Source organism: Notothenia rossii (genome assembly GCF_949606895.1).
Source record: "Notothenia rossii genome assembly, chromosome: 1".
Lineage (NCBI taxonomy): Eukaryota > Metazoa > Chordata > Actinopteri > Perciformes > Nototheniidae > Notothenia > Notothenia rossii.
Window position 1 is genome coordinate 2,827,954 of NC_136912.1, and position 23,370 is coordinate 2,851,323.

General features: G+C 40.5%; 1 protein-coding gene across 1 annotated transcript in view; it reads left to right on the plus strand.

The window, feature by feature from the left end:
- Positions 1–22,692, plus strand: part of cyth4b (cytohesin 4b) — a 23,342-nt gene extending 650 nt beyond the window's left edge. The window contains exons 2-13 of the mRNA XM_079684754.1: positions 4,884–4,966; positions 5,098–5,162; positions 6,331–6,397; positions 8,038–8,156; positions 10,558–10,638; positions 12,909–13,021; positions 14,824–14,972; positions 17,805–17,916; positions 18,270–18,346; positions 20,120–20,191; positions 20,318–20,472; positions 21,104–22,692. Of these exons, the coding sequence (XP_079540880.1) occupies positions 4,884–4,966; positions 5,098–5,162; positions 6,331–6,397; positions 8,038–8,156; positions 10,558–10,638; positions 12,909–13,021; positions 14,824–14,972; positions 17,805–17,916; positions 18,270–18,346; positions 20,120–20,191; positions 20,318–20,472; positions 21,104–21,185 (1,175 nt within the window). The 3' untranslated portion in view covers positions 21,186–22,692. The remainder of the gene's footprint in view (positions 1–4,883; positions 4,967–5,097; positions 5,163–6,330; positions 6,398–8,037; positions 8,157–10,557; positions 10,639–12,908; positions 13,022–14,823; positions 14,973–17,804; positions 17,917–18,269; positions 18,347–20,119; positions 20,192–20,317; positions 20,473–21,103) is intronic.
- The last annotated feature ends 678 nt before the right edge of the window (positions 22,693–23,370 follow it).

Here is a 23,370-nt window from a genome sequence, read left to right on the forward strand (position 1 = left end):
AAGTTGCTATCTTGATTTAGACATCTCGAGCATCCATCTTTAAAGGCTCTTTAAAAAGTCCACAGTTACATTTCTGTTGAAGATGAAATGATATAAATGAAGAGTTGAATGTGTTGCACAAGGTGCGTTAAGGACGGGTGGGGAAGTGCACTGAGATCTCTACAGGAAGCGCTATTTTCATACACTTAAAAGAGTGTGAGGCCAAACCAATGGGGGCGGGGACAACCCCCCCTCAGGTCTACTTTCATTGGTTGCCGACCGAAAAACAATGCTATGATTATCTCGACATCTTCTTTGCTGATGACGATGCCATTTATATAACTTCTGTTTTTATCTTGTGGGAACCTCTCTTTGCATGATGAGGTTAAAATGAGACTTTTAACTTTACCTAAAGCTCATCTCCGACATGCATAGCTGCAGCTGATTAATTCATTGTGTAAGAGAGGAGTGGGAATAAGATGATAATTGAATTGGTTACCTTGCATAATGTTCCTCAAATCCATTGTTCGAGTTTAAAAATGACAAAAACGGAGCAAATAAACGATACAGATTGCATTTCTACGCTGTAATGGTTTTAAAATCTAGAGGGACTCAATATGGAAATACAGATTGAAATATATTTTTTATTATTTGTGAATGAAAAGACAAAGCTTTTAAAAATACACAAACAAAAGAAGCGTACTGAAACTGACATTACATACTCAATACTGTGGGCAATCCCCACAGGAGCAAATTGGGGTGAAGTGTCTCAGGGACACAACGACATGCTGACTGCAGTGGGGTTTGAACCTGATCCCAACACTAACGCACAAGTCCACTGCGCCACAGCCTCCCTTGACATGTGGGAATATCTTTCTCAAGAAAAGCGATATTCATAAATATGGTTTAAAGCTACCCTAAAAGTAAATGAGTAAAACATTCTTTATGCTAGAAATTGTTACACATTTAGATTACAAGTAAGAATAATAAGAAACAGTGCAAAAGTGAAATGTGTCTCAAAAACTGTTGAATGGATATATGAGGTAGGAAGGTCTAACCTCACAATCCTCTCCCCCCTTGATTGGCCACAGTTTTAACCTAAGAGACTGGAAAGTTGCATGGAGGTCAGGTGTTAGTGTCATTCTTCTTGAGAAAAAAAGGGTTGTGTGAGAGTGGCCTAAAATAAATAGATAGACGCATTTACATAGAAGTTGTCAGGGCGAATGTTCCCTCCTGAAATGGGCCCTATTATGCTGATGTTCAGGTGTATATCAGTATGTAGTGTCTCTACTTTAAAGAGTCCTCTCCTGCTGATGTCCAGGTGTATATCAGTATGTAGTGTCTCTACTTTAAAGAGTCCTCTCCTGCTGATGTTCAGGTGTATATCAGTATGTAGTGTCTCTACTTTAAAGAGTCCTCTCCTGCTGATATCCAGGTGTATATCAGTATGTAGTGTCTCTACTTTAAAGAGTCCTCTCCTGCTGATGTTCAGGTGTATATCAGTATGTAGTGTCTCTACTTTAAAGAGTCCTCTCCTGCTGATGTCCAGGTGTATATCAGTATGTAGTGTCTCTACTTTAAAGAGTCCTCTCCTGCTGATGTTCAGGTGTATATCAGTATGTACTGTCTCTACTTTAAAGAGTCCTCTCCTGCTGATGTTCAGGTGTATATCAGTATGTAGTGTCTCTATTTTAAAGAGTCCTCTCCTGCTGATGTTCAGGTGTATATCAGTATGTAGTGTCTCTATTTTAAAGAGTCCTCTCCTGCTGATGTTCAGGTGTATATCAGTATGTAGTGTCTCTATTTTAAAGAGTCCTCTCCTGCTGGTGTTCAGCTGTATATCAGTATGTAGTGTCTCTACTTTAAAGAGTCCTCTCCTGCTGATGTCCAGGTGTATATCAGTATGTAGTGTCTCTACTTTAAAGAGTCCTCTCCTGCTGATGTTCAGGTGTGTATCAGTATGTAGTGTCTCTACTTTAAAGAGTCCTCTCCTGCTGATGTTCAGGTGTATATCAGTATGAAGTGTCTCTACTTTAAAGAGTCCTCTCCTGCTGATGTTCAGGTGTATATCAGTATGTAGCGTCTCTACTTTAAAGAGTCCTCTCCTGCTGATGTTCAGGTGTATATCAGTATGTAGTGTCTCTACTTTAAAGAGTCCTCTCCTGCTGATGTTCAGGTGTATATCAGTATGTAGTGTCTCTACTTTAAAGAGTCCTCTCCTGCTGATGTTCAGGTGTATATCAGTATGTAGTGTCTCTACTTTAAAGAGTCCTCTCCTGCTTATGTTCAGGTGTATATCAGTATGTAGTGTCTCTACTTTAAAGAGTTCTCTCCTGCTGATATTCAGGTGTATATCAGTATGTAGTGTCTCTACTTTAAAGAGTCCTCTCCAGCTGATATTCAGGTGTATATCAGTATGTAGTGTCTCTACTTTAAAGAGTCCTCTCCTGCTGATGTTCAGGTGTATATCAGTATGTAGTTTCTCTACTTTAAAGAGTCCTCTCCTGCTGATGTTCAGGTGTATATCAGTATGTAGTTTCTCTACTTTAAAGAATCCTCTCCTGCTGATGTTCAGGTGTATATCAGTATGTAGTGTCTCTACTTTAAAGAGTCCTCTCCTGCTGATGTTCAGGTGTATATCAGTATGTAGTGTCTCTACTTTAAAGAGTCCTCTCCTGCTGATGTTCAGGTGTATATCAGTATGTAGTGTCTCTACTTTAAAGAGTCCTCTCCTGCTGATGTTCAGGTGTATATCAGTATGTAGTGTCTCTACTTTAAAGAGTCCTCTCCTGCTGATGTTCAGGTGTATATCAGTATGTAGTGTCTCTACTTTAAAGAGTCCTCTCCTGCTGATGTTCAGGTGTATATCAGCATGTAGTGTCTCTACTTTAAAGAGTCCTCTCCTGCTGATGTTCAGGTGTACTGTATATCAGTATGTAGTGTCTCTACTTTAAAGAGTCCTCTCCTGCTGATGTTCAGGTGTATATCAGCATGTAGTGTCTCTACTTTAAAGAGTCCTCTCCTGCTGATGTTCAGGTGTATATCAGTATGTAGTTTCTCTACTTTAAAGAATCCTCTCCTGCTGATGTTCAGGTGTATATCAGTATGTAGTGTCTCTACTTTAAAGAGTCCTCTCCTGCTGATGTTCAGGTGTATATCAGTATGTAGTGTCTCTACTTTAAAGAGTCCTCTCCTGCTGATGTTCAGGTGTATATCAGCATGTAGTGTCTCTACTTTAAAGAGTCCTCTCCTGCTGATGTTCAGGTGTATATCAGTATGTAGTGTCTCTACTTTAAAGAGTCCTCTCCTGCTGATGTTCAGGTGTATATCAGTATGTAGTGTCTCTACTTTAAAGAGTCCTCTCCTGCTGATGTTCAGGTGTATATCAGTATGTAGTGTCTCTACTTTAAAGAGTCCTCTCCTGCTGATGTTCAGGTGTATATCAGTATGTAGTGTCTCTACTTTAAAGAGTCCTCTCCTGCTGATGTTCAGGTGTACTGTATATCAGTATGTAGTGTCTCCATGCTTTAATGTTCAAAAAGCTCTATTTGACTGTGTGTTAGAGAAACTCAGCTATTGTTCCTTTGAATCTAACCTTATCGATAAATTACCTGGAAACGAACACTATTACAATCATTAGGCTGAGGTTACTCTATTTCACCAACACAGAAACTCCTTTGACACAATGACCACTTTGGATTGACGACCAAAACCCCAAATGTGTCATTTTAATTTAGGAGACATATGACAAATAGGTCCATGGCTGTTTCTGTATCTTGTAATATGGATTGTATTCATGGTTATTTGTGGCGGTGACGAATGTCTTTCATGAGAAAAACCATTCCAGATAAAGCCTTCTGCTTTGGTTATATCTAACCAAAGTGTTTACCATACAGTGTTTCTGTGTAACTGCTTTCACACCAAAACACATATGGTCACTCAAACTCAATTGTCTCTTTATCCATGTGACGTATCAATCAATCAATCAATGTTTATTTATATAGCCCAATATCACAAATGTTACATTTGTCTCAGTGGACTTCACAGTTTGTACAGAATATCAGTATGACAATACGACACCCTCTGTCCTTAGACCCTCTGTCCTTAGACCCTCTGTCCTTAGACCCTCACATCGTACAAGGAAAAACTTCCAGAGAAAACCCACAGTTTAAAGGGGAACATGGGAGAAACCTCAGGGAGAGCAACAGAGGAGGGATCCCTCTCCCAGGACGGACAGACGTGCAATAGATGCCGTGTGTAAATTGAAAAGATAATACATTTGCAACATAGGTAGTCCAAATGTTTTGAAATGCATGTGTGTATAATAGGAAGATGAATCCACGAGGATATCCATCCAGGACTTATGATCCAGGACCACAGCCACGGCTCAAGATCCAGGACTCGCGATCCATGACACAGGACCGCAGGATCATCCATGACTCCGGATCCCGGCGTATATAGACACCAAAAAGAAAGACATTTGGGGAAGCTGGGTTAATCGGAACATGAGAGTACACAGGTATAGACAGAGAGAAGGAAGAAGTAAGATGTCCCCCGACAAACTAAGCCTATATCAGCAAAACTAGGGGCTGAATCTAATCAGCCCTAACTATAAGCTTTATCAAAAAGGAAGGTCTTAAGCGCACTCTTAAAAACGGATAGGGTGTCTGCCGTCCGAACACAAACTGGAAGCTGATTCCACAAAAGTGGAGCTTGATAAGAAAAGGCTCTGTTATCTGCTCAACGTATCTGTTGATATCTTAAAGTACCCTACACTAGTCTAATATTCGATTCAAATAGATGTTGTCATTATTTTACTAAGTATTTCAATGTGATGAAATTGTGCTGATTAATAATCTGAGTTCCTGAGAATGTATTTGACGGATTTCTTCCTGTCTTGGTAGTTTCCTCCGATTTTACAGCAGAAGAGAAGATGGAGATTGAGAGCATTAAGACGTATAAGGAAGACCTTCTGGATGATATTCAGGTACAAACACTTTATCAGATATCAGGAAATGTATTTGCCATTAAAATAAATTGCTGTTTCCTTTGATATTTATCTTTGATTGTGAGTTTACATTTGATGAAATTCAAAAGGCTTTTCTTTTATATTTCCAGAAGTTAAAGATGGAGATAGACAAGATCATGGCAGGTATACTCAGCTTCGAGTCTGGAGATGAAAAGTGAGTTTAACTTTGGGAAACCCCCTCCACACCTCCCTCGCTAACCCGTCTGTCTTTTTATAGAACATCCACTTAACACTCCTACCTAGCTTTCCAATATCACTCATGTTTCCGTTTCTTTTTAACAATTGTACACACCTCTGTTTGGTTGGTTCTGCCCACCTCTCGGACTTCAGTTGAAGCTGGGATCCCCGTTCATAAATAACAGATCCAGTTGAACTCTCTTTCGAGCACTTTTTGCGCAGTCAGTGCCAGGCTTTCATGAGAAGAAGTCTTTTTCAATGCTGATTTCCACATATTCATCAAAAAGTTATATTTTTAACCCTTGACATATCGTGGAAATGATCCAGTGACAGGTCTTCAGTTGATTATAAGATTATAAGATGAACCTTTATTAAATTAAATCTTTCAGTATTTTTCCTTATTTTCTAAAGTCTAATGTTGTGACTGAACATCCTGTTGCAAAACTAGATAAAGTCCAACAAATAACCCGGTAACATTTACTTTATTTATTTGACTGCAGGTAAAACAAACAAGATATAGCATGTTCAATTGTTGGATTTTTTATTTTGAGCCAGGCTAGCTGTTTGCCTTGGTATACAGTCTATAAATGCTAAGCTAAGCTAAATGGCTATTAGCAGTAGCTTCATATTTGCTGGACAGATATACAAGAGGTATCAGTATATCAGTATACTAACTAAAGAAATAAGAGAATGAGCTCATATATTATTTCTTGGAGCTAAATTACCTCTTTGACATTTTACATTTGAGCACCTCAACTTCATTTTGGGAAAATATCGAACAGTTTTAATTTAGTTGGGATCCAAAAACAACATCTCCCATGAGTCCTAGCGTTTGAGTATGGGGAAAAAAAATCTCTATATATTATTTCCATTTTTTAAAGATAGATTTAATAAACCCTCAATGACACATGTCATGTAGTGGTTCAGAGTTTTGGAAAGGAAAGTTTAAACCAAACAGGCCTAAATAATTAGCATGGCTTTTGAAGATTATGCAAAATAAAATGCAATAGAGGTTATAATTAAAGGGTTAGGGTTTATCTCTTTATTATAAAACAGTTCTAAGGACAAATCTGTTGCTGAAGTTTAACATTATTTAACTACAATTATATGTTAACTCTATCAATTTTTTTTTTTTTTTCGTGCAGCAAGACCATGGAGAAGGGCAAACAGTTCTCAAACGGAAAGAAAAAATTCAACATGGACCCCAAAAAGGTGAGTTGAGAAGAGTTTGCATGTTTCTGTGAAAGCTAAAAAAATCTTGATTAGTACGGCCTGGTTAGAAATGACTTCTCGCTTATCTTTAAAAAGGTCACGGTGTGTGTGTGTGTGTGTGTGTGTGTGTGTGTGTGTGTGTGTGTGTGTGTGTGTGTGTGTGTGTGTGTGTGTGTGTGTGTGTGTGTGTGTGTGTGTGTGTGTGTGTGTGTGTGTGTGTGTGTGTGTGTGTGTGTGTGTGTGTGTGTGTGTGTGTGTGTGTGTGTGTGTGTGTGTGTGTGTGTGTGTGTGTGTGTGTGTGTGTGTGTGTGTGTGTGTGTGTGTGTGTGAGCCATGTCATCTAAACACCTCCAGTAAACTGCTCGTTGCTTCGTGGACTTCCGCTCAGTTAACCACAGCCGAGATGCTGTAAGACGGACTGACGCTGAAGCAGAGTTGCTGTGGTTTTAGTGGCACGTCAAGCTTGTTGCTGTTTTGTTTGCATCAACAAATACACAGTTAATGCAATGTGTCAACCTGTTATGTTCTATTGAGTATAATATGAATGTTGAGGAACACACCCTTTCTTACCCGTGAAAAATGAAGGAAAATGCGGAATACCTTAAACCTGCACTCTCTCTAATATCGGATATATATCGACTCCATCAATTGCAAAAAAGAGTTTGATTGGATAGAAGTCTATGATAAAATTAGTTTACTTATGTTTAGTACCTTAGTAAACATGTTCCTGATGAGTTCATCTCAAATATTCTTCAACACAGCGTGATGTTCAATTTGTAAATTACGGTTCCTTTTAAATAAAATAGACGACAAAGCAGGGTATGCTTTTGGGGCGGGGCTAACTTGTGATTGACAGGTCGCGGTTGTCCGATATGCTTTTCGAGTTATCGTACAACTTTGACTCTTTCACAAGAATAAAAACCAAGCATGACTAATAAGAAAGTGTCATAACCTAACCCTAACCCTGTCACCTATGAGGGAAAGGTGAGACATGGAGACACTCTGGTGTTCAGCCAACTTCTTACAGCAGATGATCTGTTCCTGCCACAATGCGATTTTGTAGAGTTTGCTTTTATTTATTTCCATAGCGAATATATTGTTTATAATTTAGTTTCTTCTCCAAAACGTGCATTTGAAGATAAAGAGGAAGAGAAATTGATTTTAGGGAATTGGAATTACAGATGCTTAACCCTTTATAGCTGCTCGCTCATACACACCGGTGATGAGCTCATTATGAAACTAAGCACATTTCACCACAGCGGGCAGTGTGTGTGTGTGTGTGTGTGTGTGTGTGTGTGTGTCTGTGTGTGTGTGTGTGTGTGTGTGTGAGTGTGTGTGTGTGTGTGTGTGTGTGTGTGTGTGTGTGTGTGTGTGTGTGTGTGTGTGTGTGTGAGTGTGTGTGTGTGTGTTTCGAAAACGTTTCAAACTTGACATCATTTCCACTTCTCCATTGTATCCAAAGGTCGATTTCATTGAAATTGCATTTGCATTATAGAAAACTATTTTGCGGTCCTACTGATAGAGAGCCTACCTGAACCCTCCTCGATGTAAACCTTATAATAAACCTTAAATGCTACTTGCCTTTGAACGTTTAGCCATGAAATATATCGTAAACAGTACACAATTGTGTTTGTGTGCAGGGCATCAATTACCTGGTGGAGAACAAGCTGTTGGAACATGGTGCTCAATCCATCGCTGAGTTCCTCTACAAGGAGGAGGGTCTCAACAAGACAGCCATCGGAGAATTCCTTGGAGAAAGGTAAGCAAGAGGCGGGGAATGAGGATAAAATGGCCAATGGGAAAGAGGGGCAAGAACTTAAAAAGATAGATAAAGGAGAAGCAGGAGGAAGGTAATGAGGGGAAGAAGGGAAAGGAAATGTCATGTTAAAGAAAAAAGGACGGGAATTAAGAAAGGTGGAGGAATGAAAAGCAGCCATGGGAAGGAAGAAGGGAAAGTAAAGGGGAGGAAAAGGGAAAACAATTTATAAAGTGGTGCATGGTTGAATTTTGTTTTGTAGGCCGACCGGGAAGTAAGCATCTCCCTGGTGTTCTCCACGAAAAGCTGATGGGATTTTTCCATTGGTTTATCGAAAATTGCTAACAAGAATATCTGTGGCAAACAGATGTTAATGTTAAAAAAATGTAACTGAAAAGCTAACATTAGGCTATAAAGGAACTACAGCACGGTCACGTGACTTCACGTCACCACGCTAAGCTAAAGGCGGCTAATGTTGGGCTATAAAGGAACTACAGCACGGTCACGTGACTTCACGTAACCACGCTAAGCTAAAGGCGGCTAATGTTGGGCTATAAAGGAACTACAGCACGGTCACGTGACTTCACGTCACCACGCTAAGCTAAAGGCGGCTAATGTTGGGCTATAAAGGAACTACAGCACGGTCACGTGACTTCACGTAACCACGCTAAGCTAAAGGTGGCTAACGTTGGGCTATAAAGGAACTACAGCACGGTCACGTGACTTCACGTCACCATCGCTAAGCTAAAGGTGGCTAACGTTGGGCTATAAAGGAACTACAGCACGGTCACATCACTTCACGTCACCAACGCTAAGCTAAAGGCGGCTAATGTTGGGCTATAAAGGAACTACAGCACGGTCACGTGACTTCACGTCACCACGCTAAGCTAAAGGCGGCTAATGTTGGGCTATAAAGGAACTACAGCACGGTCACGTGACTTCACGTAACCACGCTAAGCTAAAGGTGGCTAACGTTGGGCTATAAAGGAACTACAGCACGGTCACGTGACTTCACGTAACCACGCTAAGCTAAAGGTGGCTAACGTTGGGCTATAAAGGAACTACAGCACGGTCACATGACTTCACCTCACCACCGCTAAGCTAAAGGTGGCTAACGTTGGGCTATAAAGGAACTACAGCACGGTCACATCACTTCACGTCACCAACGCTAAGCTAAAGGAGGCTAATGTTGGGCTATAAAGGAACTACAGCACGGTCACATGACTTCATGTCACCACCGCTAAGCTAAAGGTGGCTAATGTTGGGCTATAAAGGAACTACAGCACGGTCACATGACTTCACGTCACCATCGCTAAGCTAAAGGTGGCTAATGTTGGGCTATAAAGGGACTACAGCACGGTCACATGACTTCATGTCACCACCGCTAAGCTAAAGGTGGCTAACGTTGGGCTATAAAGGAACTACAGCACGGTCACGTGACTTCACGTAACCACGCTAAGCTAAAGGTGGCTAATGTTGGGCTATAAAGGAACTACAGCACGGTCACATGACTTCACGTCACCACGCTAAGCTAAAGGAGGCTAATGTTGGGCTATAAAGGAACTACAGCACGGTCACGTGACTTCATGTCACCACCGCTAAGCTAAAGGTGGCTAATGTTGGGCTATAAAGGAACTACAGCACGGTCACATGACTTCACGTCACCACGCTAAGCTAAAGGAGGCTAATGTTGGGCTATAAAGGAACTACAGCACGGTCACGTGACTTCACGTCACCACCGCTAAGCTAAAGGTGGCTAACGTTGGGCTATAAAGGAACTACAGCACGGTCACGTGACTTCACGTCACCACTGCTAAGCTAAAGGAGGCTAATGTTGGGCTATAAAGGAACTACAGCAAGGTCACATGACTTCACGTCACCACCGCTAAGCTAAAGGTGGCTAACGTTGGGCTATAAAGGAACTACAGCACGGTCACATGACTTCACGTCACCACCGCTAAGCTAAAGGAGGCTAATGTTGGGCTATAAAGGAACTACAGCACGGTCACATGACTTCATGTCACCACCGCTAAGCTAAAGGTGGCTAATGTTGGGCTATAAAGGAACTACAGCACGGTCACATGACTTCATGTCACCACCGCTAAGCTAAAGGTGGCTAACGTCGGGCGTGATGATGTTTAGTTGTCTAGATTTGTAAGGAACCGCCTTACTGACGTATTTTATTTCGTAATTGACTTACAACCAAAAACACTTTCAGAAAACCATTGACTTCCAGAAACAGGTACCAGAAGTGCTAAAATACTGACTCGTTATTGTGTGTTACGACTCATTCCTGTGCCACTCTACGGCAGATGGAGTAAGACATTTGAGAGCATGTTCTAACAGATGAAGTGAACACCTTCCTCTGGTTTAATGTGCTTTCCTCCCCCCACCTGTCCCACAGGGAGGAGCTCCACCTCCAGACCCTCAAGGCCTTTGTGGAGCTGCACGAATTCTCCGACCTCAATCTGGTGCAGGCCCTCAGGTCAGCTTTGTTTACCTTCGCTCTTGTCTCATCTACTACTGTGTCACCCATCTGAAACACACCAGTCAGTCCATTCCCTCATCAACACCATCACATAAAACATATATAAACATACAATGAATCAAGTCAAGGTAGATGGCTATATGCAGTACTTACATATAGAGTCACAAAGCTCCTAAAATCAGTCATCACTTTGATTTGGCTGAAAGCAATTAATAAGCAACACATTTAGAAATTGCAGAAATTGTACATTTTTACAATTCTCAACAATTATGCCAAGTTTGTTTGAACAGTAAAGCTTTTATTGTACATATTTTTTGATATAGTGAATATCCACCTCATATTTTCTGTGACATGGTATGATTAGACTTTTTTTCATGGCACTCTTTGCTGCTGTAAACTCATAACTTCACAAACAAAATGAAAACGTTCTTCACATAATCACTGAAGTGTATTTTTTTTTTCAAACTAACATTTGTACCAGTGTTGTTTAACAAATAGTAACTAGATCTGTTTCTGTCATGGGCGTGTTGATGATGTGTTCTTGGATGCTTTACCTTCAAGTGTTTGTGCATGACATTGGAACTGATTAGTCATTTCCAATGCTGAGAGTTTACAAAGCACATTAATGTTGGGTCTCTGTCTAAAACAAAAATCACACCTTGGAAGATTGTGGTTAAGGTTTCTTAGTGAGAGCTTGTTCTGGGGTTAGGGTTCGGGTGTTGCCATGTTCCAACAAACTTGGCCGCATCGACTTCAGATTTATGAAGTTCTTATATCTAACACTGATCATACTTTAGACACAAGCCAGAGTGAGTTTACCGATATGAGAGGGGCTGCTAATACCATAGATTATGAGTCACATCAGAGGAAAGTCATAGGCCATTGACTAACATCATTGAGTGTGATGGTGTAACGGAAGAAAGATCCGATCTACCGGCAGTGGCTCAGTCAGTAGGGCTTGGACTGGGAGCCGTAGGATCGCCGGTTCAAGTCCCCGACAAGACCTAAATATGGAGTGTGGACTTCTACTTGGAGAGGTCCCAGTTCACCTCCTGCCCTGCCGTGGTGCCCTTGAGCAAGGCACCGGACACCCCCCTTCCCCCCTCACTCCCATTGCTCCCCGGGCGCTGTACACTAGCTGCCCACTGCTCCTGGTACTAGACTCCTGGTGCTAGGATGGGTTAAAGCAGAGAACACATGTCACTGTGTGCTCTGCATGTTTCACCCCTCCAGATTCTATTCTATTAGATTCTAAGATAATAATGATAGCTGCGAGGTAAAAAGACATTCAAGTTAAAGCTCCTGCATGCAAACAATTGGTCTCTCTTCGATAGGGGTCTCAAACTCAAGGCCCGGGGGCCAAATCCGGCCCGCGACTTCATTTTATGTGGTCCCGCAAGAGCTTGCAAAGAGTATAATACGTTTATTATACGTTACATGCCACTTTACAGAAGCACGTTGCCCATAAACTACATGTCCCACAATGCATCTCGTTTTGTGACATGCGCACTGAAGAGACTTGCAATTATTTGCCCTGGACTTCTGCTTTCAGACGTAGTTATTTACTAAGTTATTATCCTATCCGAAAATGATCCAATTCAGAGGCAATAATGTAATATAATACATTATTTTATATATATATATATATATTATATATTTATATAATTACAACCGGCCCTTTGAGTGCAACCTTTATGCGAATATGGCCCGCGATGAAATTGAGTTTGACTCCCCTGCTCCACGACTGTTTTTCCAAATAAATGTGCTTGTAATGGGGAGGACTTCACATCCAGTCGTTTGACATATTTAGGTTTAGGGTTAGGGCTTGCACTTCCGCTTCCCTTTTCTCAAGCTTTATGGGTTTTAGGATGATGCCTGAAATAAGTTGTGTGGTAAACACAAGCTTAAGTAAGATTCTAGGTATGTTTGACATCATGAAATACTTACTACCCCAAATTTCCAAGCGCTGAAACCAAAAGAGATAATCAGTCTAGCCCTTAGCGCTAACATAGCTAGATGTTGACCTCTATTATCATTAATGCTTGAAATATCTCTAGTTCTCCAGTAAATGTAGTGAACTTGATGGAGGGAGCATGAACCTTTTCTTAGGTTCAAGTGTGTGTTTGTATGTTGAGTGAATGCTTTGGAAACTGGGCCTCCGACACACTTTCTCCAGATGCGTGGTGAAGCTCACATGCTGGTCATGCAGCTGATGAACACGTGTGTCATACAGAGGTTAATATGATGGTGGTGTTTGTATGTGACAGACAGTTCCTGTGGAGTTTCCGTCTGCCTGGTGAAGCCCAGAAGATCGACCGCATGATGGAGGCCTTCGCCACACGCTACTGCGACTGCAACGTTCATGTCTTCCAGTCCACAGGTGAGCGTTACTAAATACACATCTGTCCACTTCCTGTGTGTGTGTGTGTGTGGGGGGGGGGGGGGGGGGATGAGTTAAAATGACCACCTTAATGTTTGCCTTTCATTTCCTCTTTTTCTTTACCTTAACTCACTCTGTATTTATGTGAACTACATTGCTGTGTCTAAGATTGGACACTTCCCTTTGTACACAGACAGGTCACACACTTGCTCAGAGGTGGTAGTGGAGTACAAATACTTTGTTACTGTACTTAAGTACATTTTTTTTTATCAGTACTTTACTCCACTACTTATTTTTCTGACAACTTTTTACTTTTACTTCTTATATTTTGAACCCAAATACCTGTACTTTCTACTTCTTACATGTTGAACTCAAATACCTGTACTTTCTACTTCTTACATGTTGAACACAAATACCTGTACTTTCTACTTCTTACATGTTGAACACAAATACCTGTACTTTCTACTTCTCACATGTTGAACACAAATACCTGTACTTTCTACTTCTTACATGTTGAACACAAATACCTGTACTTTCTACTTCTTACATGTTGAACTCAAATACCTGTACTTTCTAATTCTTACATGTTGAACACAAATACCTGTACTTTCTACTTCTTACATGTTGAACACAAATACCTGTACTTTCTACTTCTTACATGTTGAACTCAAATACCTGTACTTTCTAATTCTTACATGTTGAACACAAATACCTGTACTTTCTACTTCTTACATGTTGAACACAAATACCTGTACTTTCTACTTCTTACATGTTGAACTCAAATACCTGTACTTTCTAATTCTTACATGTTGAACACAAATACCTGTACTTTCTACTTCTTACATGTTGAACACAAATACCTGTACTTTCTACTTCTCACATGTTGAACACAAATACCTGTACTTTCTACTTCTCACATGTTGAACACAAATACCTGTACTTTCTACTTCTTACATGTTGAACTCAAATACCTGTACTTTCTACTTCTTACATGCTGAACTCAAATACATGTACTTTCTACTTCTTACATGTTGAACACAAATACCTGTACTTTCTACTTCTCACATGTTGAACTCAAATACCTGTACTTTCTACTTCTCTCATTTTCCAAACAGGCTGGTTCCTTTAGTCTGAATGTGTGTTTGGTGGCGTGATCATTATTATTTAGAGTCATTGCGTGCCTATTGATTTGAACACGATCCGTGTATCCATCATTTCCTGGTCTTCTCTAAAGAAGAGGGACCAATGAAAACGTTGTCATGTTGCCATTGTTCAGCATGGAAACATTCATTAGCTAACAATGACATTATTACAATACAAAAAAGAAGATCCTTAATGTTCTATTAATACAAAGTGAGTCAAGTTACCAGTTACTGTTTAAAACAGTTGGTAGTTATGGTATCCTTTTTATTTAAGTACATTTCGAAGCCCATACGAGTATCTGTACTTCTACTTGAGTAAAGGATGTGTACTTTTGCCACCTATGCACTTGCTTAGTATGTGAAGTTCGACCCTGTAGTCTCATAACAGACTGCTCCTTTAGCCCAACAACAATTAAATGAGGCTTCTTGTTGGCACTAGTATAGTTGTACATTAATTAAATACCAGAAAAGAAACACACGTACCTGTATGTTACTTGTGTATAACAATCCAGGTACTCACTTTGCACACTTATACATTCAAAGCAGCACGTGTATTCACGCAAATTGAGACACAAAACCTGTTGTATAATCTCTGCGCTTAACATTTTGTTTCTGTCTCTTACCTTTTTGTTTGTTTGCATAATTTTTCCATAACCCTAGACACATGCTACATCCTGTCCTTTGCCATCATCATGCTCAACACAAGCCTCCACAACCCCAACGTGAAGGAAAAGACCCCCCTGGAGCGCTTCATCTCCATGAACAGAGGCATCAACAACGGGGGGGATCTACCCAATGACCTGCTCTCGGTGAGAAACACTCACAACCTTTTTCCATCCTTTGGAAATATGTTTATTCAAACCCATGACAAAACATAATATAAGAAAGAGGTGGGAGAAGTTTGAGTAAAAGTAGAAGTACTCAGATCTTATACTAGAGTAAAAGTAGAAGTACTCAGATCTTGTTCTTGAGTAAAAGTAGAAGTACTCATATCTTATACTTGAGTAAAAGTAGAAGTACTCAGTTCTTGTTCTTGAGTAAAAGTAGAAGTACACAGATCTTGTACTTGAGTAAAAGTAGAAGTACTCAGATCTTATACTTGAGTAAAAGTAGAAGTACTCAGTTCTTGTTCTTGAGTAAAAGTAGAAGTACTCAGATCTTGTACTTGAGTAAAAGTAGAAGTACTCAGATCTTGTACTTGAGTAAAAGTAGAAGTACTCAGTTCTTGTTCTTGAGTAAAAGTAGAAGTACTCAGATCTTGCACTTGAGTAAAAGTAGAAGTACACAGATCTTGTACTTGAGTAAAAGTAGAAGTACTCAGATCTTATACTTGAGTAAAAGTAGAAGTACTCAGTTCTTGTTCTTGAGTAAAAGTAGAAGTACTCAGATCTTGTACTTGAGTAAAAGTAGAAGTACTCAGATCTTGTTCTTGAGTAAAAGTAGAAGTACACAGATCTTGTACTTGAGTAAAAGTAGAAGTACTCAGATATTGTACTTGAGTAAAAGTAGAAGTACTCATATCTTGTACTTAAGTAAAAGTAGAAGTACTCAGATCTTGTTCTTGAGTAAAATTAGAAGTACTCAGATCTTGTACTTGAGTAAAAGTAGAAGTACTCGAATCTTGTACTTGATTAAAAGTAGAAGTACTCAGAGTGTAGGAATACTCTGTTTCAGTAAAAGTCCTTCATTCAAAATGTTCCTCAAGTAAAAGTAGAAAAGTATTCTCATCAAAATATAGTGAAAGACAGTAAAAGTAGTCGTTGTGCAGATTGGTCCATTTCAGAATAATAGATATGATATGTTTTATAATGATTGATCATGAAAGTGTTCTCAAAGCTGGTAAAGGTGCAGCTAGTTTGAATGACTTTGTATACTGCAGGGTAGCTTGTGGATTTACTCCAGGTTGAACTAAAGTCTGATTTAACACTTGATTAGATTTCACATCATTCATCCACATCTGAGAAGTAACTAAAGGTATTAAACACATGTAGTGGAGTAGAAGTACATGTACCTCTGAACTGTAGTGGAGTAGAAGTACCATCAAATAGAAATACTCAAGTAAAGTACAAGTATCACAAAAGTGTACTTAAGTAGAGTACTTGAGTAAATGTACTTAGTTACTTCCCACCTCTGATATAAGGTCAACTTATTACCGATTATCATGGCCTGAATAAATCAAGATTGTCACAAACAAAAACACATTTCCACATTAAGGATGTCACGAAATCTGGTTTTTATAACCAATTATTGTGGCCATAATAACTCAACATAACAATGTCACCAAATCCATACAAATTAGAAGAAAAAAATGATGAGTCAAATTCATCTTTAAAGTTGTTCAATGTGCGTTTCGTCTCTTTCATGAAATCAATATTGAATGAATAAATAAATATCATGGTTTCTTTCAATCCCCTCGTGAAACTGGGTTTCTCTTGTTTTAATATTTCTCATGTTGAAATTGGTCATTAAAGGATCTCTTCTTCTTGTAGAATCTATCAGAAAGGCTTATACGAAATCGAAAGCAATTACAAAAGTAGTCGATGTACAACTATTAGAAATCATGTGGTACTTTCTCTGCTTTAAAAGAAACAGTTCCCCCTGTGTCACAATGACCACATCGCCTGGAACAGAAACTCCTTACAGGTTGTTATCAGGCCTGAGGCGTCTCTGAGGCAGGTGTGAGACTAAAGAAGAAGAAGACGGACATTTATTGATTGAAATCAGTTTTCCACTCGGTTTTTGTAAATATACAGTTAAATTTTTTTGCACACATGCCCTTTTTTACAGTACACACAGCTCATGCATGCTCCTCCTATCCAGGACCAGTCCACATTTATTTTGTTTCCGATCGGGACCTGAATCAGTCCGAAGTCCAAGTCCCTACGAACCACTCCCGAAGTGCTAACTTAAGACAGCGGTTCCCAAAGTGGGGGTCGCGAGATGATTACAAAATAAAAATGGAAATTAAAAAAAAAGAAATTATAAAAAAAATTGATTAATTTTTTTTATATATATTTTTTTAAAGATTACTATTAATAATCAACGTTGTGCATAGACATCTTCAGGGCGGACTAGCCATCTGTATAATTTCCCTCGCGACGAGGCCTCCCCCTTTGACACAATCCACTAGCGCAGTGTTTGTGCGGAAAACTGAAATTAATTAACTCGAGGTAAATTCCCCCCCCCCTCCCCCCCTGACTTAAGAGACTCTGAGTCTACTACATTAATGCACACAATGTGGACAATAATCTGGTTTGCTTACCGCACATATCTTCTAGTTTCATTGCATTCTATTTCAATGAATTTCAATTTCTATTTCAACTGCTTTATTTTACTATATTTTTTTCTTATTTTTTTGTAATATCATTTTAGTTTTCTTAAAATCTGTTTTTGTTTAACTTCTATGTATGCACCACGACACCAGGTCAAATTCCACCAATCACAAAGAGATGACTCAGGGCCTCTCATCACCACAGTCTCACGCAGACATTTCATTTATCTAACTATTTGTTTCCCCATTTGTGCATTAAATGATTGGTTCTTCTGATCGATGTCAAGCTAACAATGTATGGTAGAAATGTAACGAGACATTGAATGACAGCACACACTTTAACCCATTCAACTCCTTTCTTTCGACTCAGAAACTGTACGAGAGCATTCGCAACGAGCCTTTCAAAATCCCGGAGGATGATGGGAATGATCTGACTCACACCTTCTTCAACCCGGACAGAGAAGGCTGGCTCCTTAAACTCGGTAAAGCACCTCTCCGAAATAATCAGTTTAAATGATTGTTGTTATTCATTAGTGATGCTAAACTAAAGTGTCTAACCCAATTGAGAAGCGGTTTGAATGTGCTCTGCCTTGTATTTAACTTAATGAGGCTAAGAACAGGAAAGTACAGAGGAAGCGATCAGAAAGTTACCCAATAACGGAGTATACCTTTACGTCTCTGCATGCAAACCACATACTTTCAGAGTTAGGTTATGCAGAAGCTTGTCTTCAAACACATCACCTCAAAAGTTATTTTTAATGTCCAGGAACCAAACTGACAACAGAGTATTTAGTGCACAGAAAGATCTTCATGTTGTGCTTTCTCTATACTTCAGGAGGTCGGGTAAAGACGTGGAAGAGGCGATGGTTCATCCTGACCGACAACTGTTTCTACTACTTTGAGTTCACCACTGTAAGGCTCTCACAGTGCTCCTTTTAAGGCACCTTCACACAGTATCTGAACATCTTTCAGCGCTTTTCATTTCTTTTACCATTCACCTATTCTACTGTGAAGCAGGATTGAGTCCCAAACCCGAAAATGAGTCAGTATGTTGGCACTTCCTGTCCCCTCCTCTGGAAGTCAAGGTTTTTTTTTTTATGTGTTTTTGGTTATTATCCTGAAATAATATCAGTGGTTAACAAAAAAGATTTTAACGTTGCTTACAAGTCTATAAATGAGATGACTAAATGTCATCACTCCCAACATCAGCCTCCGTTAGCTTAGCGGTGGTGACGTGAAGTCATGTGACCGTGCTGTAGTTCCTTTATAGCCCAACATTAGCCTCCTTTAGCTTAGCAGTGGTGACGTGAAGTCATGTGACCGTGCTGTAGCTCCTTTATAGCCCAACATTAGCCACCTTTAGCTTAGCGGTGGTGACGTGAAGTCATGTGACCACGCTGTAGTTCCTTTATAGCCCAACATTAGCCACCTTTAGCTTAGCGGTGGTGACGTGAAGTCATGTGACCGTGCTGTAGTTCCTTTACAGCCCAACATTAGCCTCCTTTAGCTTAGCGGTGGTGACGTGAAGTCATGTGACCGTGCTGTAGTTCCTTTATAGCCCAACGTTAGCCTCCTTTAGCTTAGCGGTGGTGACGTGAAGTCATGTGACCGTGCTGTAGTTCCTTTATAGCCCCACATTAGCCTCCTTTAGCTTAGCGGTGGTGACGTGAAGTCATATGACCGTGCTGTAGTTCCTTTATAGCCCAACATTAGCCACCTTTAGCTTAGCGGTGGTGACGTGAAGTCATGTGACCGTGCTGTAGTTCCTTTATAGCCCAACATTAGCCACCTTTAGCTTAGCGGTGGTGACGTGAAGTCATGTGACCGTGCTGTAGTTCCTTTATAGCCCAACATTAGCCTCCTTTATCTTAGCGGTGGTGACGTGAAGTCATGTGACCGTGCTGTAGTTCCTTTATAGCCCAACATTAGCCTCCTTTAGCTTAGCGGTGGTGACGTGAAGTCATGTGACCGTGCTGTAGTTCCTTTATAGCCCAACATTAGCCACCTTTAGCTTAGCGGTGGTGACGTGAAGTCATGTGACCGTGCTGTAGTTCCTTTATAGCCCAACATTAGCCTCCTTTATCTTAGCGGTGGTGACGTGAAGTCATGTGACCGTGCTGTAGTTCCTTTATAGCCCAACATTAGCCACCTTTAGCTTAGCGGTGGTGACGTGAAGTCATGTGACCGTGCTGTAGTTCCTTTATAGCCCAACATTAGCCTCCTTTATCTTAGCGGTGGTGACATGAAGTCATGTGACCGTGCTGTAGTTCCTTTATAGCCCAACATTAGCCACCTTTAGCTTAGCGGTGGTGACGTGAAGTCATGTGACCGTGCTGTAGTTCCTTTATAGCCCAACATTAGCTGCCTTTAGCTTAGCGGTGGTGACGTGAAGTCATGTGACCGTGCTGTAGTTCCTTTATAGCCCAACATTAGCCTCCTTTATCTTAGCGGTGGTGACGTGAAGTCATGTGACCGTGCTGTAGTTCCTTTATAGCCTAATTTTAGCTTTGTACTTAAAAAAATCATAAAGTGGTGGAGATTATTATTATTATTAAATTATTATTGTTATTTCAGTCTCTTCTGCTTCCCCTCCTTTTGTGACGGCAATTCCATTTGTACTCTTCCTTCTTGCCCTCCTGATAGATGCACTTGACTCAGTCCATCTTTTTTTTTATCTGTCTGCAGGATAAAGAGCCCAGAGGCATCATCCCTCTGGAGAACCTTTGCGTGAGAGAAGTGCCGTATCCTCGCAAACCGGTAAGATATACTGTCAACGGTGGTTTTCTCTCCAACACGATATTGAACTAGGGGTGTCCATCAAGTTAGGTAAAGAGCATTCAGACTTATAGATTGATTGTTGCTTGGTTTTCTGGTGTCGTCTAGTACTGTCTGGAGCTGTACAACCCCAACAGTCGAGGGCAGAAGATCAAGGCGTGCAAAACAGAGACGGACGGCCGAGTGGTGGTGGGGAAGCACCAATCGTACACCATCTGTGCCGCCAGCGCAGAGGAGAGGGACTCCTGGATCGAGGCCATCAGGTCAGACACACACACACACACACACACACACACACACACACACACACACACACACACACACACACACACACACACACACACACACACACACACACACACACACACACACACACACACACACACACACACACACACACACACACACACACACACACACACACACACACACACACCACTTCAGGGGACATTACATTGACTTACATGCATTTCCTGGAGACTTATCCTAACCTTAACCATAACCAACGCATGCCTAACCCTAACCACAATTAATGATTCCCCTCATGGGGACCTCCATTTTGTCCCCATAAGGGAGGCGAGTCCCCACACGTGACTGTGTAAACAGATGTAGGTCCCCACAAGTATAGTAATGCGAGGACACACACACACACACACACACACACACACACACACACACACACACACACACACACACACACACACACACACACACACACACACACACACACACACACACACACACACACACACACACACACACACACACACACACACACACACACACACACACACACACACACACACACACACACACACACACACACACACACACACACACACACACACACACACACACGTCTCAATAATGACGCTCTTCCTCTACGTGTAACAGGGCGAGCATCACCAAGGATCCGTTCTACGACTTGGTCTCAGTCCGTAAGAAGAAAGTGATAAACCAGGCTGCTCAGGACTGAGCGCCCCCCCCCCCCCCTTCATGGACTTTAATATCCCCACCCCACACACAGTGGTATTCAGCCCCCATCACCTTTAAGTTGGTGCAACACAACTGAGTAAGAACACTGGAGGCTAAAAGAGTGACTTCTCTTTCCACTTCCCCTTTTCACAGACTGAGCTGAAGCGTGCCAAAGGTGAAAACGTTGACTCATAATCTGTTGAGAGTTAGTCCATATATCTTCTGCTGTCTTCGCTCGATACCCATCTCTTACGGTCTTAGTCTTTTTAGAATCAGGCAGAGAAATAAGGCATGTGTGGAGCAGTGTATGGATGCTGTCAAAATGGAAGATTATTCAGAACAGTTCTCATAAGACTCAGGAATGGACATTTACAAGTAACAGTAATCTGCTACTTGCGTCCAGTGGATCATTATTTCTAGCGCTTAACCTAACGTTAGTCTTCCGGTCATCATAGCTTAAGCTTCATTTTGTAAATACAGATAATTTTTTAAGCATTTCAGATCATTATTTTGACGTTGTTGAACTATTTCAGGGACTTTTTTTTACTTAGAATACTTGTTCTAATCAGACCAAGCCTGTAATATTTGACTCACCTTTATCGCACAGTGCAATAAGTGCAATATACATTATGTCCTGATTTCATTACAAAGCTTACACTGTAATTATATGAAATAAATCGTTTAGCTTTGTGTTCTCAGTGTTATAAGAATTGCATGTTGTTTTTTTATCATGATGTATTTAATAAAAAGTATTCCATTGCTCTTTGACATGCAACACTGGGTCCTGTGTTTGCGTGACAGCTGTATCCTGAGTCTAAAAAACCATCAGACCACACCCTACTTTCTCATACTATGGTGTGCTTTTCATGAAGAGTGAAACCACCTCTTTGTCCCTGAGCAATATCACATATAGAGAACTAGAAAGCATCTAATAGTATCACACAGGATCCAATCAGCTGCCTCGATTGTGAACGTATTAAATTGTCATAAACAGTATTCATATTTAACACCTTGTTCTGGACGTTGTATTGAATGTAATATGTTTAAGATATCACGAACTAACCCAATGCTCATACAACATAATTAAAATGTACCTTCACCCCGTGTTGAGTTAGACATTTAAACACCCGAAGAAACTCAAAATCCATGAGTACTTTCTTCCTACTTTCTGTATTTAAGGTCTCGTATAATAAATGGAATGGATCGATTTCCAAAATGCAATTTTCATTCAGCATTTCTCGACAAAGTCACAGATTATAGGCTCAGAAATATCTCAATTGTTCACCTAAAAAAGAAGCCTACATAGTTGTAAGTGCCCTCCCGAAATGTTAAGATATTTAACACGTGTTTTCTAACAAACGATGTTATAACTCAGTGTGTGACTGAGGACTGACTGTCATATGCTGTGAGGTGAAGTTATTGTATTAAAACGTGTGTCTTAGTTGAGTAATGTGAGGACAGTTTGGCAAATATCATTAAATGTAATAAAATAAAATACATTTTTCTGACCTTGTTTAAACTCTGTGTTTTTGCATAAACAATAAGAAGCAGGAAATAACATGTGCACGACTCCCATGTTTGTGTCAGTCTATATATGAGTTGACGCCTCTTCCTGCTGCAGCTCTGACTTCCTGTTTCAGTGTTGCACCACATCTACCCCCCCACCCCCCTCTGACCTCACCTCCGAGTTCCCATCAGGCCTGTGGTTCCTCTCGGAGGTAAAAAGAGAAGCGGGGGGGCAGCTAGCGTTAGCTTTGTGCACTGCATTCATCAGTTTTGCATCACACTGTATATTGATTTTTTTCACCACCAGGTGGAGCTATCATCTCAGTGATAGTTCATCTGTGACATTATGTAGATTTAAAAAAAGCCTAAACCAGTTAGAATTTCTATCAAAATGAATTTCCATCACAGAAATATAAAAGTAAAGGCAAATAAAGAGCTTTTTCAACATTAAAGCATGGAGACATGTCAAAGTAGAGACACTACATACTGATATACACCTGAACATCAGCAGGAGAGGACTCTTTAAAGTAGAGACACTACATACTGATATACACCTGAACATCAGCAGGAGAGGACTCTTTAAAGTAGAGACACTACATACTGATATACACCTGAACATCAGCAGGAGAGGACTCTTTAAAGTAGAGACACTACATACTGATATACACCTGAACATCAGC